Below are 18,591 nucleotides of genomic sequence, written 5' to 3' on the forward strand. Positions count from 1 at the left end.
CCCTTAGAGGAAGGAGCCTGATGTCTACAGGATCTTCCTCCCATTCTACTGCTAGAACCAGCAGCCTGGTACCGAAGGGTTCTGTTAGGAACATCAGGTCTCTAATGGAGCGGAAGGCTTTTAGCTGTTAACTGTTTAACTGTGAAGTTCCTGATAGTGAAGAGTTGCAGTAGTCAAGACCTGAAGTAACAAATGCATGGATCATCACTCCTGGACGGGATGTTTCTAATTTTGACATTATTCCTAAGGAATGCCATGTTCCCATCCTGAGTCACTACTTCTCTAAGAGTCAGTGTCAAACAACCAGTTTCTGTTTCTCTCTCAGGTCTGTTTCTACCAGTCTGATGAAGACAGAAATTGTCCAAACATGGGAAGGTTTGAATGTTGAGCTGCAGAGCTTCAGCCTCTGTACATTAAAAGATAAAAGCTCATCTCACACAGATGGACGTCCAATTAAAGCCCTTTGAGCTCCCAGCAGCGCCGGCTGCACAAACACCCAGCAGAGTGTTTCATGCTTCAGTCAGCTGCTGAATTAAAAAGTAATTAGAGCAGAGCAGGTGATCCACAGAGCAAACTGAATCTGCTGTTGTTCCACTGAACAGATAACAAGTCTGCAGATCTGATTGAAATGATCAGATCAGCTTCCTGAGTGGTAATCAGCCCAGTCCAGTCCTTCTGCTGGTTCTGATTCTGCCCTGCACCTTTCCTCTGGTCCAGACTCACTGCAGCATGAAGCTGCTCGCTCACCTTGGCGTCGTGGATCCCAGAGACCTCCTCAAAGGTCTTCTCCCCCACCATGACGGCTGCCAGGTTGGCGGTGTAGCTGGACAGCACCAGTAGGCAGAAGATGGCCCACAGGTTCATCAGGAAGCGGCCGGTCCAGCACTTTGGCGTCTTGGACGACACCGTTCGCCCAAACAGGATGGCGTAGCACAGATTCAGAGCCGAGGAGTAGGAGAACACCCTGACCCTGTTGCGACCGTGAGGCGTCATCCCAAACGGACTCTTCCACTCGTACAGGGTGAGGAAGAGCGCGGTGATGTGGAGCGCCAGGAAGATGCCCACCCACATGGACCAGTGCAGGGGCCACATGAAGGCTCCGATAGGGGCCGCCGTGTCCTTGCTCCGCACCAGGATGCCCAGGCTTGTGGAGAAAAAGGGCGAGGTGAAGTCGATGACACGGCTGCGGGCGGAGTTGATGCTGAAGGAGGTGACGGCCATGTCGGTCAGGCCGCTCAGCAGGTCGCCCACCAACCCCGTCCAGCGGCCACCCTTCCACGCTCCGTACTTTCCGTCTCCGACGATGTAGAGGTCAAAGTGGAAGCCCAGGTCTTCAGCCAGCTTCTCCAACAGGTCGATGCAGTAACCATAGCAACACTTCCTGTACTCCAGAGGCAGTGAGCTGCCGTTCCCGGCCGCCACCTCCCGGAAGTAGTGCTCCAGAGTCTCTGAGCTGTTGGTGCCGGCGTCCAGGCAGAACTGGCCGGCGGGGCAGCTGCTATCATCGTCCACGTCCCGCGTGAACACAAAGGGATGCTCCACCAGGGTCACCACCCGGACCCGCGTCCCCGCCACGGGCGTCCCGGGCCTCCAGCGGCCCCCCCTCCGTCCACCCGACCCCTCGGCCCGGCGCCGGGGTTTGGGCCCCTGCCACACCTCCTGGTCCTCCACCTGTAGCTGGCCGTCCTCCCAGCTGCCCACCGTCACCCAGGCCGGCTGGCCCAGCGCGTCCCGCCGCAGGCTCCAGATGTGGAACCGCTGCGAGGTCAGAACCAGAGAGCGGTTCTGGTCAACGCCAACCAGACCTGTCAGTCCAGAGAAGGAGGTGTTGGCCAGGAACCTGCAGGAGGAGAAAAACAGCTGAGAAACTCAGACCAGCAGCAAGGAAAGACCCAGCCACCACCGCTTCCTTTAAAAAGCAGATTAAAGCAGTTTGTTAGCATATCAGGATATGTTATTAATTATATTATTAATGCTGCTGAACACCTCGGGGTAACACACTCTGCAGAACACTCTGAACTCTACTTCCTGACATTTTGTTGGCATTAACAGAGTCATTAAGGACATGAGGCTCTCCAGAGTGAAGCGTGTAAAAATACCTCTGGCTGCAGAAACAATAATCTCTTTACATTTTCATGAGCTTCAATTGTTTCACAGCAACTTTAAAAACAAACTGATTCTTCCTGCTGACCAGCAGGGGGCAACAGCGGTAAGGAAGGAACCTCCATTAGAACCAGAACCGGGCTCTGTACCAACAGAGCAAACAGGAAGTAAACCAAGTCTTAACTTCTGTTTTCAAACTTTATATGAACAAAACATTTGAATCAGCCCACCGCTCTGTGCTAAGACACCAAGTGAGGTTTTATCAGCTGAATCAGATGTTTTCTTTAAAACTTTGTGCTGCAGCCAACCTTCCCTTACAAAAAAATCCCATGAAAATCACATGTGACAGTCACATATGATTTTCATGGGATTTTTTTGTAAGGGTTGCATCCCTATTTCAGTGGTTGCCATGGCGAATCGGAATCAGGCTCCATTGATGATAACTTTTCACTTCAGAATAAAACATCCCAACCAAAATCTCATATATTAATAAGAACAGGCCAAGAGAGCAATGCTTTGCAAAATAACAATTTCAATTTCAAAGAGAATAGAAATAAATGCAGCTTTGATGAACCTATTCAAGAAGATTTCACTTTAAAATTTATGTTGTTCATTCCAACGTTGGACACTTACAGAAAACGACACCAAAAAAGATAAAGGAAGAAGTAAACATGAACAAATCCATCAACAGCCCAACCATTTTCTGTTAGCTTCTAAAGCTAAAACTCCAGCCTACGCTAAGCAAACGGCGTTAGCCTAACGGTAATCTGTGGAGCCCCAACGGAGCATCTCAGTGTCTGAAGTCTTGTTTTTCATTTGGTTAATGAAGCCTGACGTTAAAGGGATCCACAACTAGTTATAAAGATAGACATTATTTGAGAAATATTTATTTTAGATGTACAAACAATACACTTATAATACTGTAGGTAATTTAGTTTTTATCAATTTTAATAAAATATTTTCACAGGAATGTCGCCATGTTGTTCACGCTGCAATGCATTCTGGGTAAATGACGTGTAATGGTCCAACTGCCTGGCTCCTCCAGCCAAACAGTGATGAGTAACATTTTTAAGCCTTTTTAATTTGAACCGGAGCGAATTGAAACCGATCAGAACTAGAAATAACAAGAGGTGATGAAGATGAGGAGGAGCAAACAGAGGAAGAGGAAGAGTTGGCTGTAGCAGCTGCTGCTGCCTTCAGGTTCATAATGAAACAATGAAAGAGACTCACCTGGTCACTGTGTGGTCCGGTAAGAACTATAGCTCTGTGTCCGGTTCGGCAACAGCTGTTACTGGTGGTGGTTTCACATTCAGTACCAGTGATCCAGCTCTGTTAGCATTTCCGGCAGTAATAGCTCTGTTAGCATTTCCAACAGTAATAGCTCTGTTAGCATTTCCAACAGTAATAGCTCTGTTAGCATTTCCAGTAGTAATAGCTCTGTTAGCATTTCCAGTAGTAATAGCTCTGTTAGCATTTCCAGTAGTAATAGCTCTGTTAGCATTTCCGGCAGTAATAGCTCTGTTAGCATTTCCGGCAGTAATAGCTCTGTTAGCATTTCCGGCAGTAATAGCTCTGTTAGCATTTCCAGCAGTAATAGCTCTGTTAGCGCTGCTTGTCTTTTTCTCCCAGCGTCTTTAGTGCTGCGCCCGGTTCAGCATCATCAGCTGTTCTGTGTAGAGTCTGGTGTGGTGGTAACAGCCACACCGAACTTTATCACCGACACCGGACCTCCATGGGTCTAACCGGATCGGTGATATCAGTACCCTGTTAGTATCTCAAAGAACGTCCAGCTCTGCCTGTCTCAGCGGCAGCACGGCATTTATTTGTAGCACGTTAAGGTAACGATCACCTGCAGGGCCGGCCAAAGGCATAAGCAAACTAAGCAGCCGCTTAGGGCCCCAATGCCACTAAGGGGCCCCCTCAGTGGAGTTGATATATATAGTAATAATTTCTATGACATTATAATATCAAAAACACACAATTTCACTATGAAGGATTTGTTTTTACAGTAATATATATTTGATAATGTATGTAGAAATCATTATTTTATTGATACAAAGAAAAAATAAATAAATTGCTCTTGGGGCCCCCTGGTGGCCGCGGTAGGTACCGCACGCTTCGCCGGTAACGAGCTGCCGAGCAGAACATCCAAAGGTCCAAAGCTCCGGTCAGAAGTTAAGTTAGCAAAACTATGTCACAGAAAAGGACTGATCCTTCAGGGAGGGAGAAAAGAAAGAGGAAGAATAGAAAAAAGCCAAGATAAAGGTTTGTTTTAATATGTCTTGCTAATGTAATGTAAAGATTAGTAAAGCTGCTAACAGAACATTAGCTTGATAGCGACCTGGACCGGTCCAGTTCAGCAGCCAAACATTTATGCTAGGGTCTCTATGCTAGAGTTTAAACTTTAAATGAGTTGATTCTCATGGTGGCTCTGGATATTTCTGAGCTATTTTGGCTTCAAACCGTGTTTAATAAGAATAATTAAAACTTGACAATGTTTGACGTTGTTAGCTAAATGTTTTTCCGTCAGGCTACAAGCTGCTACATGATGAGCTGCTCTATGTTGTTTGCTGCTGAGCAAAATCATTTAGTGGCTAAAAACATTATTTTTACATCAACTTCTAAGTTATGAGAAACTTCTGTTAAACTCATTTGAAGGCTCAGAATCAGTCCAGTACCGGTACCAGTACCAGTACCGGTCCATATTCTCAGGGGAGAAAGACTCACCTGGTGTAAATTACATTTTAGCTGTTGGAGTAATGCTTAAGAGAAATTAATTTAATCAAAGAATGTCATGAATATGTGTAGAGCTGCACCGATTGCAGTTTTCTGGCCGATCCCTGGTTACCGATCTTTAAAAGCCTGACCTGCTGATTTTGATTTTGGCTGATATGAATATTTTTTTGTCTGAAATGTTGCTAAATGTAGCAAGAAAGTCACTGAGTTGGTAACAATGGGGTGAATATTGTTAGCTGTAAATGTTCAGACCTGACCTGGTGGGTCGGTCTGTCAGTCAAACGTCTCACTGCAGAGCAGAAGAGGACAGAGATGATTTTTAAACCTTTGCTGATGAAGATAAGATCAGTGGATAAGCTGGGCTTCACATGTAAGAATCAGCTGATCACGATCCCCCAAAATTAAGGAAATCGGCTCCCAGAAATCAACTGTTCGATAAATCAGTTGGCCAATAAAAGTATCCTATATTATACATGTATATAATGTAAACAGCACTGCCAGAGATGCATTAAGTTTATAGTAGGTGTGTGAATGACCTAATCATCAGACTGCGGACTGCAGCCGGTCCACAATGTTAGCAGAACTAGAGGGCCCCAAAACCACATTTTGCTTAGGACCCCATGGAGGCTTGGGCCGGCCCTGATCACCTGTTAGAGTCTTGTTGGTTCTGCTGGTATAAATGGCTCAAAGTGCTGTATAGAAATGTCCAGGGTCCAGATCAGGTCCTTCGTTGTTGTTCCTCTCCGGCTCTCGCACTGCGCTCTCCTATCTTTCATGTGGGAAATTATGCAGATTCGTCTCAAGTTTTATTTTATTTTATATTTTTAATTACAGCTGATAGTGACACAGTGTGGCATTATCTAAAATGACAGCAGTCAAACTCCATATGATGAACAACTGCTAAGATAAAGTTAGCCTTGCTGTGTTTCCTCTGTAGACTCCGGTTCAGAACGGACCTGATGACGTCATCAACCCATCGGTGAAAAAATGTCGACCTCCATCGGTAACAAATATAACAAAATATGAACACCAAAAAAGATAAAGGAAGAAATAAGTATTTTAAGTAATCACAAACAGCAATTTTTTTTTGGTAATAGGAAAATTCCTACATATTTAGGCCAACATGTTCCACTAGTCCTGGATCCTTTAAAATGTAACATCTAATGTACTGATTCCAGCTTTTTAGATTATTATGAACCAGTAATAATAAAAAAGTAAACGTTCTCCAGATGTTCTGCGAGGTTCTGCCTTGACTCCAGAAGATCAGACCCTGTCAACTGGAAGTGGCATTTCTATAAACGATTAAAATTTTTATGAGTAAAAATCCTTGTTTACATTTTATGGGATGAAAAAAAAGTTTTTTTGTGAAAATTGATTTTTTTTTTTAAGGAAAACAAATACAAAAATTTATCGATAGATGAACAAATGAAAAAGTTTGGATGATGCATTTACAGAGAAACCGAACCTGTTAGGAAACCCAGCCGGGTCCATCTGCTCTAACCCTGACCTCTGACCTCTGACCCTTGACGGACGATGTCTCACCTGGACAGGTACTGCCCTGCTGTTGGTGCCTCTGGTGTGTCGTGGCAGCTCACCGTGTTCTGGACCAGAACCAGGTCTGGTCTCACCACGGTCGCCGCGGCGATGGCTCTGGTGATCAGCTGCAGGGCGTCTCTGATGTAGAAGTCGAGCGGCTTCCGGTCCACCTCTCCGTAGGCCAGCAGGCCGAGCGGCAGGCCAAAGGTGTGCAGCACGTCGGGACTGAGCGGCTGGCCCAGAACCCAGTGGACCAGGGGTAGAGTCAGTCCGAGGTCCTGGGCGCTGCGCAGCACCGCCGCTGCGCACTCGGGGTCTGCTCCGAACAGCAGCACCGCTGCAGGTGGAGGCTGGTTCCGTCTGAAATGTCGGGACAGGAAGTCGTGGATCTGAGTGTCGTCATGGGCCGACTGGGTCAGGTTCAGCAGTGCCTGCAGGTGCCAGGTGACCGCGCCCAATCCGTCCCAAGGACTAGAGGTCTGTGAGTCCAGGAACCGCAGGAGGCCACCCGCCTCCTCCCAGCCTCGGCACAGAACCACCGTCCCCTCCCTCCAACCGGACCGCCGCAGAACCGCCAGCAACAGATCAGACAGAACAGATTCTGGAACCCCTGTCACCATCTGCAGGTGGAACCGGTTCTGTGGAGACCAGAAGCAGCAGGAGAACAAAGTTAGAACTTGACGGGCCTCATTGGATCTGGAAATGGGTTAGTAAAATGTTTATATCCACAAAACTGTTTCAGCTGTTCTGTTCAGATCTGGACCAATCCCGAACACTGAGACCCAAACTGGGCAGATTAATCTGAGAACACAGTGGAACCAAAACCATTCAAAGTTCCACCAACTAACACCTCTTGATGTCATTGAGTCACCTGCTTCCTGCTGACTCCACCCCTAAGCTACAGGTGAGTCTTGTTCAACAACCAGAACCAGCGGTACTAACAAGTTCCCTGGTTTTTCACCACGCACCAACCAAGTGAGTTTGCAGATTTCTGCAGGCAGGAGCTCTGGAGATGGAGGAACCTCAGCACAGGTCTAGGATCTGACCTTTCCTGACCCCAAACATTGGAACTGACATGGAGCTGAGTGGAGAATGGGGCTGTTGAAGGATGACCAGCAGCCAGGGATCGGACTGGTACGATGCAGTCAGCTCCGACACCGAAAGACTGGACCAAGTAATGTTCTAGTGAAACTTCAGCAGAACTTGGAGGAACCTCCAGATGACCCAGACTGTTGGACTCAGTGATGAGTGAAGAGTCTGGAGGCAAGGCGTCGTTGGCCTCCACTGGATGTAGGTAGAGATCAGGGGCCTCATTTATAGAGCAGCGTGTACACACAGAAAATGTGCGGTGTCATATTTCATGCACAAGTTAGGATGTACAAAAATGACCGTGGCATGAAAGTTATAAATATACGCAAACTTTCTACCTGCTGTGAAAGAGTTTTTCTGTTGACGGTAACAAACTACAAAGCACATAAGTTCACCTACATACACCAGAATCCTACTCCATTCAGATCAGACCATTGGCCTGTCAGAGCGCGGCATTATGGGATACTTTTGGTTCTGCAATATTCCAAGAAACGCCGACACGTGTTTATGATCCTAACAGAGCCGCAGACGATGGCAGAGCCACGATCTCCACGGCCTTCATTAGCCTTAATGTGTTGAGGAATCATATTATCATATGTTGGACAGAAAGTTCCTGATGTCTGACCCGGAGCGCCAGAACCCACCACACTCACTCCATAGCTCTTCATCAGAACCAAACCCAGAAGGACAACACAGAACTTCGGCTTAGAATGAATGAAGGCTTGTACAGGACAATGTTTGGTTTGGTTCTGTTTCATGGATCCAGGCAAATAATAGTAGTAGGTTCTGACAGAACCTGGTTCTGATCACAGGAACCTTTAAAGACTCGTGGTTCTGACACAACCTGACAGAACCTGGGTTCAACAGCTGCACATTCTTACCCAAGCCCGACCTGAACTCCAGCAGGACAGGTTCTGACATAGGAAACATCACACATCTGCCTGTCTCTGTTGCCATGGTGACGTAGGACAGATCTTCCATCACTGTGACAACGTTCTGACAGATGGATGTCAAACTGTACCTCCTACTCCTCTTCCTCCATCTCAGATTTTTTCTTTTGACCTGAATAAACTCAGAGTTCACAGAACCTGATCAGACCGTCTTTGTGTTGCTTGGTTGATTGTTGCTCCTTTGTGATGTCACTTCCTGTCTGTGTCTGTAGGACTTCGTTTGACTAAAACCCAACCTGATTGGTCCGTAATGGAAACTGGACACATTCCCAGCTGGGATTCCATCCCAGATGTAACTCAGTGTTTAGTGTGACTAATAACAGAACTGTTCTGACTCTGGCCACATTCAACCCAAACACTTCAGAACCATTACAATACCAGACCCGTCTGGAAATCCTCCAGGAAAACTGAGCCTACAGATGCTGGACCTACAGATGCTGGACCTACAGATGCTGGACCTACAGATGCTGGACCTACAGATGCTGGACCTACAGATGTTGGACCTACAGATGCTGGACCTACAGATGTTGGACCTACAGATGTTGGACCTACAGACGCTGGACCTACAGACGTTGGACCTACAGATGTTGGACCTACAGACGCCGGACCTACAGACGTTGGACCTACAGATGCTTGACCTACAGATGCTGGACCTACAGTCGCTGGACCTACAGACGCTGGACCTACAGACGCTGGACCTACAGACGCTGGACCTACAGATGCTGGACCTACAGACGCTGGACCTACAGTCGCTGGACCTACAGATGTTGGACCTACGGTCGCTGGACCTACAGATGCTGGACCTACAGTCGCTGGACCTACAGATGTTGGACCTACGGTCGCTGGACCTACAGATGCTGGACCTACAGTCGCTGGACCTACAGATGTTGGACCTACAGACGCTGGACCTACAGATGCTGGACCTACAGATGCTGGACCTACAGTCGCTGGACCTACAGATGTTGGACCTACAGACGCTGGACCTACAGACGCTGGACCTACAGATGTTGGACCTACAGACGCTGGACCTACAGACGCTGGACCTACAGATGTTGGACCTACAGATGCTGGACCTACAGATGTTGGACCTACAGATGCTGGACCTACAGATGTTGGACCTACAGATGTTGGACCTACAGACGCTGGACCTACAGACGTTGGACCTACAGATGTTGGACCTACAGACGCCGGACCTACAGACGTTGGACCTACAGATGCTTGACCTACAGATGCTGGACCTACAGTCGCTGGACCTACAGACGCTGGACCTACAGACGCTGGACCTACAGACGCTGGACCTACAGACGCTGGACCTACAGATGCTGGACCTACAGACGCTGGACCTACAGTCGCTGGACCTACAGATGTTGGACCTACGGTCGCTGGACCTACAGATGCTGGACCTACAGTCGCTGGACCTACAGATGTTGGACCTACGGTCGCTGGACCTACAGATGCTGGACCTACAGTCGCTGGACCTACAGATGTTGGACCTACAGACGCTGGACCTACAGATGCTGGACCTACAGATGCTGGACCTACAGTCGCTGGACCTACAGATGTTGGACCTACAGACGCTGGACCTACAGACGCTGGACCTACAGATGTTGGACCTACAGACGCTGGACCTACAGACGCTGGACCTACAGATGTTGGACCTACAGATGTTGGACCTACAGACGCTGGACCTACAGACGCTGGACCTACAGACGCTGGACCTACAGACGCTGGACCGGACCCGTAGATGAATATATTCATCCTTTATCTTTTGTTGTTTCAATCGATGTTGAACCAACAAAAAGTTTGTTCTTAGAAACAAACATTCAGCTAACAGCTCTGAGTGACTGAAGGCATCATTGTAGCTCCATACAGACAGAGATGAAGAGGAAACGTCATCAAACTGAAGAACCAATCGCCTTCCTCTGTACAGCTGGAGCCATGAGCCAATCAGGATAGAGAACAGATGGCGTTCTCCAAAGGTAGAACAGTCCGGTTCCAGTTCTGATGAAGTAATTTGAGGTCAGAGGGTCTCCTCATCGTCCCAATAGTATTTTTGCTCTAACAGAACCGAGACTGGCCTTGGTGGAACATGAAGTGTGTGTTCTGTTCCTGGTGGAACATGAAGTGTGTGTTCTGTTCCTGGTGGAACATGAAGTGTGTGTTCTGTTCCTGGTGGAACATGAAGTGTGTGTTCTGTTCCTGGTGGAACATGAAGTGTGTGTTCTGTCCCTGGTTTAACGTGAAGTGTGTGTTCTGTCCCTGGTTTAACGTGAAGTGTGTGTTCTGTCCTTGGTGGAACATGAAGTGTGTGTTCTGTCCCTGGTTTAACGTGAAGTGTGTGTTCTGTCCCTGGCGGAACATGAAGTGTGTGTTCTGTCCCTGGTGGAACGTGAAGTGTGTGTTCTGTCCCTGGTTTAACGTGAAGTGTGTGTTCTGTCCCTGGCGGAACATGAAGTGTGTGTTCTGTCCCTGGTTTAACGTGAAGTGTGTGTTCTGTCCCTGGCGGAACATGAAGTGTGTGTTCTGTCCCTGGTGGAACATGAAGTGTGTGTTCTGTCCTTGGTGGAACATGAAGTGTGTGTTCTGTCCTTGGTTTAACGTGAAGTGTGTGTTCTGTCCCTGGTTTAACGTGAAGTGTGTGTTCTGTCCTTGGTTTAACGTGAAGTGTGTGTTCTGTCCCTGGTGGAACGTGAAGTGTGTGTTCTGTCCCTGGTGGAACGTGAAGTGTGTGTTCTGTCCCTGGTGGAACATGAAGTGTGTGTTCTGTCCCTGGTTTAACGTGAAGTGTGTGTTCTGTCCCTGGTGGAACATGAAGTGTGTGTTCTGTCCCTGGTTTAACGTGAAGTGTGTGTTCTGTCCCTGGTGGAACATGAAGTGTGTGTTCTGTCCCTGGTTTAACATGAAGTGTGTGTTCTGTCCCTGGTGGAACATGAAGTGTGTGTTCTGTCCCTGGTTTAACATGAAGTGTGTGTTCTGTCCCTGGCGGAACATGAAGTGTGTGTTCTGTCCCTGGTTTAACATGAAGTGTGTGTTCTGTCCCTGGCGGAACATGAAGTGTGTGTTCTGTCCCTGGTTTAACGTGAAGTGTGTGTTCTGTCCCTGGTGGAACATGAAGTGTGTGTTCTGTCCCTGGTTTAACGTGAAGTGTGTGTTCTGTCCCTGGTGGAACATGAAGTGTGTGTTCTGTCCCTGGTTTAACGTGAAGTGTGTGTTCTGTCCCTGGTGGAACATGAAGTGTGTGTTCTGTCCCTGGTTTAACGTGAAGTGTGTGTTCTGTCCCTGGTGGAACATGAAGTGTGTGTTCTGTCCCTGGTTTAACATGAAGTGTGTGTTCTGTCCCTGGCGGAACATGAAGTGTGTGTTCTGTCCCTGGTTTAACGTGAAGTGTGTGTTCTGTCCCTGGTTTAACGTGAAGTGTGTGTTCTGTCCCTGGTGGAACATGAAGTGTGTGTTCTGTCCCTGGTTTAACATGAAGTGTGTGTTCTGTCCCTGGCGGAACATGAAGTGTGTGTTCTGTCCCTGGCGGAACATGAAGTGTGTGTTCTGTCCCTGGCGGAACATGAAGTGTGTGTTCTGTCTCCTGGGTTTCACTTTTGTCCCATTTTTCCACTGACTCTCCTGCTGTTCTCTTAATGTTTAAATGTTTTTGAAAGTGTTCAGTTTAGTCACAGAAAGCCCTGAATATATGTCACAAATAATGGAAATTTTTTTCTTAACATCAAAGGTGGAGTAGAAAGAAATTTAGACAATAATTTTCTGTATATTTAAAAATTTCTTTTAATCCAGTTTCCATAGCAATGTGTCAAAGTATGAATAAATTTGAATGACTGATTTCATTGTAAATCATCTCGGAGTTTCCTGAAAAGTTCTTTAAGTCTGATGTCATTAATGAGCGTATTATTATTAACTTTATAGCAACCCTAAAAGGTTACTTTCAGTATACTTCTTAGTACTTTCTAAAATTAAAAGTTAACTTGAAGTTTTAGTGCAAGTAAATGTACAGAATACATGGAAACACATTTTAAATACACTTCAAATTATACTTTTATCAACTTAAAGTTAAATTTTCATCCCAAGAAAGCAGATTTACTAGCATACTGCTAGTACACTTGGGGAACTGTACTATAGTACACTAAAGTATACTTGATGTGATGTACTTGAGGAATGTTTTCTTTGGTGAGAGACTCCAGGAACGGTTTCGTCTTGTTGCGTCAGAGACGATTCCTCAGACAACCGGAGAGAACCAGTTGTTTTTCCTGCTGCAGCTCCATGATGGTGACAGTTAAGGTGTTAAAGCAACAGTAACTATGGTAACAGCAGTCTTCATGGACCAGGTGAGTTCAGGTGAAATCAGGAGCAAATGGACCTGAAGATGAAATTCGCTTTATTCAGACTTTCTGTAGGAATCAGATTCTGCTGCTTTGCTTCGGCGAAACTCTGAAGCTTTCATACGTTTCATCTGCTGCTGACGTCTGAGAGCCTGCAGGCAGCACCGTGCACGCTCACCGCGCACGCTCACCGCGCACGCTCACCGCTCACTCTGTGTGAACTATAATCTCCAAATGACGCAGAATTGGACTGAATTTATTACAAACTGTATCATCACTACGTGGAGCCCTCTGAGTGAATGAGGGTGTGTGTGTGTGTTTACTAATCTGTCTCCAGCTGGTCTGGGATCAGTCTGATCAGCTGTGTTTTCAGCCGAAGCCTCGGCTCGTTATGAACTCGTTAAGTCTGCTAACGAGATTTGGGCCCGGTTCCGTCTGGGTCAGAGTTCTGGTTTCCTTCCAAACCAGCAGCCAGGGAGGTCCAAGACGCCTCAAATAAAGTCGGGAGAAACTTCAGATTCAGTCGGATTCAGCTCGGCTCTGCTCACTGAAACCACAGAACCGAGCCGACTGGAGGTTCTGGTTCTGAGGCTCAGAGAGGGAGCAGAGAGCCGATTGGAGCCTGTTTCAATAAAATGGGTCGGAACCGCCACGACTGGTCCTCTGGATAGCTCGGTACCAGAGTTCTGGTTCTGACCCGCTGAGCTCCACTCTGACAGAGGCCAAACCAGAGAACAGTCTCATCCCGCCAGTACTGACTGAAGGATTGAACTGGACCCTCTCAGGTGAGGTCAAACCGAGTTTAACTTTTTAAAGTGTACTTCCTGTCAGAACAGGAAGCAGACAGAGGTTCAATTCAGAACTGAAGATCCCATCAGATCCCATCTGGATCGAGTCGCAGAACTGGAGATGTTTCATTGAGTTTGTTTATTTATTGACTCGATCTGAATGTTTGTCTCTGCGCTGCCGGCCTTCTCTAGTAAACTATTATTATTATTATTATTATTAATAATGTGTGTCGTCTTCCGGACCCGGCTCTGACCCGGTTCTGGTTCTGCCGTGCGCTGACAGAGGAACGTCTGAGGAATCCTGCGGGGATTTAATGAGATTGTTCCAGAGTGGAAATGAAAATCCCTGCAGAGTTAATCCCATCACCACGCTCAGGCTTTTATTTTGAAAAACCACAGGAAGTGATTCTCCCCCATCATTTAACTGGTTCCATGTGAAAAAGTATTCACACCCTAAGCCCTGTCTCTATCATCCTGTAGATGACCTTTGACCCTTTCTGAACTGGGAGAACAACCTGGTGAAGGTCAGGCTGCAACATCTCAGTAGGATTTAAATCAAGACTTTGACTAGGCCACTCTTAAAACTGATTTTTCATTTTCCCAGCCAGTCAGAGGAGGATCTGCTGCTGGGTTTCCATCTCCTCCAGAACCCGGCCGAGCTCTGGGTCCATAACTGATGGTTCTGCTAACTGAAGGGTTCTGAGGCAGTCAGTTACTGTTCCAGTAAGACAGGGGTCTGCCTGGACTGGTTCCAGTCTGGACTGGTTCTAGTTCTGGACTGGTTCCAGTTCAACATGAAGAACTGGGATTTCTTTGTTTCAATAGGAATCCTCTCATGGAAGAGGTCAGAGGTCACATGTGGGGTTCCTCAAGGCTCCATCCTAGGATCCCTCTGATTCAATATCTACATGCTCCCACTCAGGGCCTGCCCTGAGAATGTGGGCCGGTACCGGTCCACATTCTCAGATGAGAAAGACTCACCTGGTATAAATTACATTTTAACTATTGTAATTACACCTTAGAGAAATTAATTTAATCAAAGAATCTCATGATTATGTGTGTGTTCCATCTTAAGCACCGATCCCTGGTTACCGATCTTTAAAAAGCCCGACCTGCTGATTCTGATTTTGACTGACACCAATTTCTTTTGTCTGAAATGTTGCTAAAAGAAAGTCAGTGAGTTGGTAACAGTGGAGTGAATGTTGTTAACCCGGCGGTCAAACGGCGGCTGACTGAGGAAGATCAGACCAGGGGAAAAGATCGGCCGATCACCGATCCCCCAAAGTTAAGATGGCTGCTGATACATGTGCATAAAGGGAACAGTGTCAACGTCATAATAAGTTAAGCAGGTTACAAAAGTGCTTTTTAAAATGATTATTTCTAATTCATTTTATATTGAGAAGTTGTGAACTTTATCTTATTCCGTTATTTTTATTTGTTGTTTTTGCCTTTCTGCACTCTGCCTCGTTTGTGTCTCCTGGGCTTCCGTAGTTCATCCCAGCCCTGGTAGCTCCTCCTGCTTTCAGCTGTGGGTAAGTCAGAGGAAAGTTTGTTTTTCTGTATGGATGTTGTTCATGTTGATATACAGTACAGACCAAAGGTTTGGACACACCTTTTAATTCAATGAGTTTCCTTTATTTTCATGATTATTGACATTGTAGATTCACACTGAAGGCATCAAAACTATGAATAACATGTGGAAATATGCACTAAACAAAAAAGTGTAAAACAACTGAAAATAGCCCTTATATTCTAGTTTCTTCAAAGTAGCAACCTTTTGCTGTGATTACTGCTTTGCACACACTCTGCATTTTCTTGATGAGCTTCAACAGGTCGTCACCTGAAATGGTTTTCACTTCATAGGTCAACCTGCCCTGTCAGGTTAATAAGTGGGATTTCTTGCCTTATAAATAGTCATGAAAATAAAGAAAATCCATTGAATTAGAAGGTGTGTCCAAACTTTTGGTCTGTACTGTATGTGGTTTATAACTGTTTGTTAGTGTGTTATTTTGCAGTTTTACAACAAACAACCTGCTAGTCCAGCGCAGCTCGGTCGAACATTTAGGGCTGGAGTGCAGGGAGAGGGAGGTGAAGAGGAGGTTGATTTGTTTTTACTCTTCTATCCCATCAGAGTAAAGGATCTGATGGAAACCTGGCTGAATGACCTCCAGAAGTTGATTGGTGTGTGAATCTCCTGATCATCTGTTGGAAACATTGTCAGAACTAGAGGGGCCCCAAAACCAGACTCTGTTCTGGGCCCCATGGAGGATGGGGCTGGCCCTGCACCCCCATAAGATTGGTTACCATGACGACACGGATGATACTCAGCTCTACATTATGATGACACCAGGTGACCTTTGAACCCACCCGAACAGATCAATGTGTTCAAACTCTTTCAGGCTGAGAATGAAACTTCAAAGTTCGGTTCGGTTCGGTTCAGAATCTCTAATCAACAGACAGAGAGCACGCGCGTACGCGCGGCAGCCCGTGTCCCTCAGACGGAACCAGGTCAAGGTCACAGCGGAAGAGCCGAACCTCGACCGGAGGAGGGACGGAACAAGTGAGCGTGCACGCGCCCAGGTAAACATGCGCGGCTTACCTGCGTGCGCAGCGGCTCCGCGTGCTCGATGAGGCTGACGACGGGCACGCGCAGCGCGGCGGCCAGCAGATCCACCTGCAGCAGCTCCTCGCGGCTCTGCGGGAAGGCGAGCGCGGCGGAAACTCCGCGCTCCAGCACGCGCTGGCACGCGCACCGGATGAGGGACTCCGGGTCCGCGGCGGCCAGCTGCCGGGACACTAGCTCCACGCTCAGGTTGTAGGGCAGGAAGTTCACCCGCTCGGGGTCCGGATCCTGGTCCCGGTTCCGGTCCCGGCTCAGAGCGGCCGCCGTGCGGCTCAGCGCCGCCTGGACCTGGAGACGAGCCTCCCGTTGCGCCGGCAGGAGCGCACCGACGCGCACTGCGTGTCCGATGTGCGCCAGGAGGTGGCAGGGCTGCGGGTGGAGGTGGTACCCCGGACCCAGGAGAAGCTGCACGACCAGGAAGGTTCGGAGAGTTCGGAAAGTCCGGAACCAGGACAACGAAGAGGTGAGAGACATCCTGCCGCGCCGTCAGCATCGCTCTGCCGCTCCCGCCGCTCCTGCTGCCGCTCCAGCGGAAAACAGAAACAGACTGAGGAGGGGGCGGGGGGCGGGGGGTACCGGGGGATCCTGAAACTAGGAGAGAGAGGAAGAGGAAGAGGAGGAGAGAGAGGAAGAGGAGGAGGAAGAGGAGAGAGAGGAAGAGGAAGGCTAAGCTACTCTCAGAGATCAAAGCTCTCCTCTAGGACAGAGACTAACTGATCACCTGGTTACCTGGTTACAGGTTCTGACCCGGTTCTGGTTCTGGTTCCACCTCAATTTGGAGAATATGCTACAGAACTGCCATTAGGACAGAAACCCAACTGGACCCGAACCGCCTGCCCACCTGGAGACAGAAACGCTGGATCCTTCCTGTTCTCCTGATCCTAACTGATCACTGATCAATGATTGATCAGCCTCTCCGATGAGTCATGTGACCAGCTGCTGTGATCTGAATGTTAAACTGCAAGACATTTAGATCAGCAGTGCAGCTCCAACTTGCAGCGGTAAGCCGTGTGCTCCTGACCGAAGCAGAGATCCTCCTGTGAGCGTTCACAGGAAGTGAGGCCATCTCTGCTTCCTGTCTCACCGATGCTGCAGCTCCGAGATGAAAGGAATCGTTTTAATCCTGTTTTTAATATTTGTAATGTGTCGCCGTTCTCCTGTTGCAGCGTCTATTTATAGATCACATCTGGACGGTTTGAACATCTGGCAGCAAACAGAAAGTTCCAGAACGACGGGATCCGATTTCTGAGGAGGAAACGGCTTCAGACGAACTGATTCACTTAGACGAACCGGTTCACTTAGATGAACCGATTCTCTTACAGGTGCTGGTCATAAAATTAGAATATCATGAAAAAGTTGATTTAAATGGTTCATAAAATAAAACGTGTATATTATATTCATTCATTACACACAGACTGATATATTTCAAACGTTTTTTTTCTTTCAGTGTTTATTACTGACAACAAATGAAAACTACAAATTACGTATCTCAGAAAATTAGAATATTGTGGAAAGATTTAGTATTGAAGACCCCTGATGCTCCACACTAATCAGATAATTAATTTAGTGCAAACAGTTGTAAATTGTCTCAGTTCAGATCTGTAGGTCACATGACTGCTGACCTGACGGCTGTTCAGAGTTCAGAGACATTCATAGAGGTGAAGGGAAGGAAACCATGAGGTGGAAAGAAACCATTTAAAATATCAGGGAGATTCAGAGAGAGGCCTGCAGCTGGAGTCAGGAGCCACACACACACGCCCCCACACGCAGACACACACACACACAGACAGGTTGCAGCTGTGGTATTCCTCACGTCAGACCTGAACCAGACACAAACGTCTCACCTGGACTGAACACAAACTGCTCTGTTCTCTGGTTGAAGTGAATTTTTATTTCCTCTCAGAGTCTGGAGGAAGAGCAGAGCAGCAGAATCCATGTTGCTTGAGGTCTAGTCAAAGTTTCCTCAGTCAGTGATGGTTTGGTACCAAGTCGTCTGCTGCTGTGGTCACCGCGCCAGAGGCTGACGGACGCCGCGCCGCAGGCTGACGGACGCCGCGCCGCAGGCTGACGGACGCCGCGCCGCAGACTGACGGACGCCAGAGGCTGACGGACGCCGCAGGCTGACGGACGCCGCGCCGCAGGCTGACGGACGCCAGAGGCTGACGGACGCCGCGCCGCAGGCTGACGGACGCCAGAGGCTGACGGACGCCGCAGGCTGACGGACGCCGCGCCGCAGACTGACGGACGCCAGAGGCTGACGGACGCCGCGCCGCAGGCTGACGGACGCCAGAGGCTGACGGACGCCGCAGGCTGACGGACGCCGCGCCGCTGCAGTAAACCAAGCAGAGGGAATAACTCAGTCCTGACAGCTGAACATGATCACACCTTCCTATTGGTCAACATTTCTAAAAATGTTTTTTTGTTTTGGTCTTAAGTGA

At 47.8% G+C, this 18,591-nt stretch overlaps 1 protein-coding gene and 1 long non-coding RNA gene across 2 annotated transcripts in view; one reads left to right on the forward strand and one right to left on the reverse strand.

The window, feature by feature from the left end:
• Positions 1-16,738, reverse strand: part of grin3bb (glutamate receptor, ionotropic, N-methyl-D-aspartate 3Bb) — a 23,169-nt gene extending 6,431 nt beyond the window's left edge. Inside the window, exons 1-3 of the mRNA XM_032571911.1 lie at positions 16,130-16,738; positions 6,382-7,013; positions 748-1,840 (exon numbers count right to left, since the gene is read on the reverse strand). Coding sequence (XP_032427802.1) covers positions 748-1,840; positions 6,382-7,013; positions 16,130-16,627 — 2,223 coding nt within the window. The 5' untranslated portion in view covers positions 16,628-16,738. The remainder of the gene's footprint in view (positions 1-747; positions 1,841-6,381; positions 7,014-16,129) is intronic.
• Positions 16,739-17,064: 326 nt separating this feature from the next.
• Positions 17,065-17,564, forward strand: LOC116725690 (uncharacterized). Its single transcript, XR_004340450.1, has 2 exons — positions 17,065-17,154; positions 17,320-17,564. It is a non-coding gene; the product is annotated as an uncharacterized LOC116725690 (long non-coding RNA).
• The last annotated feature ends 1,027 nt before the right edge of the window (positions 17,565-18,591 follow it).

Source organism: Xiphophorus hellerii, chromosome 9 (assembly GCF_003331165.1).
Source record: "Xiphophorus hellerii strain 12219 chromosome 9, Xiphophorus_hellerii-4.1, whole genome shotgun sequence".
In the NCBI taxonomy this organism is placed as follows: domain Eukaryota; kingdom Metazoa; phylum Chordata; class Actinopteri; order Cyprinodontiformes; family Poeciliidae; genus Xiphophorus; species Xiphophorus hellerii.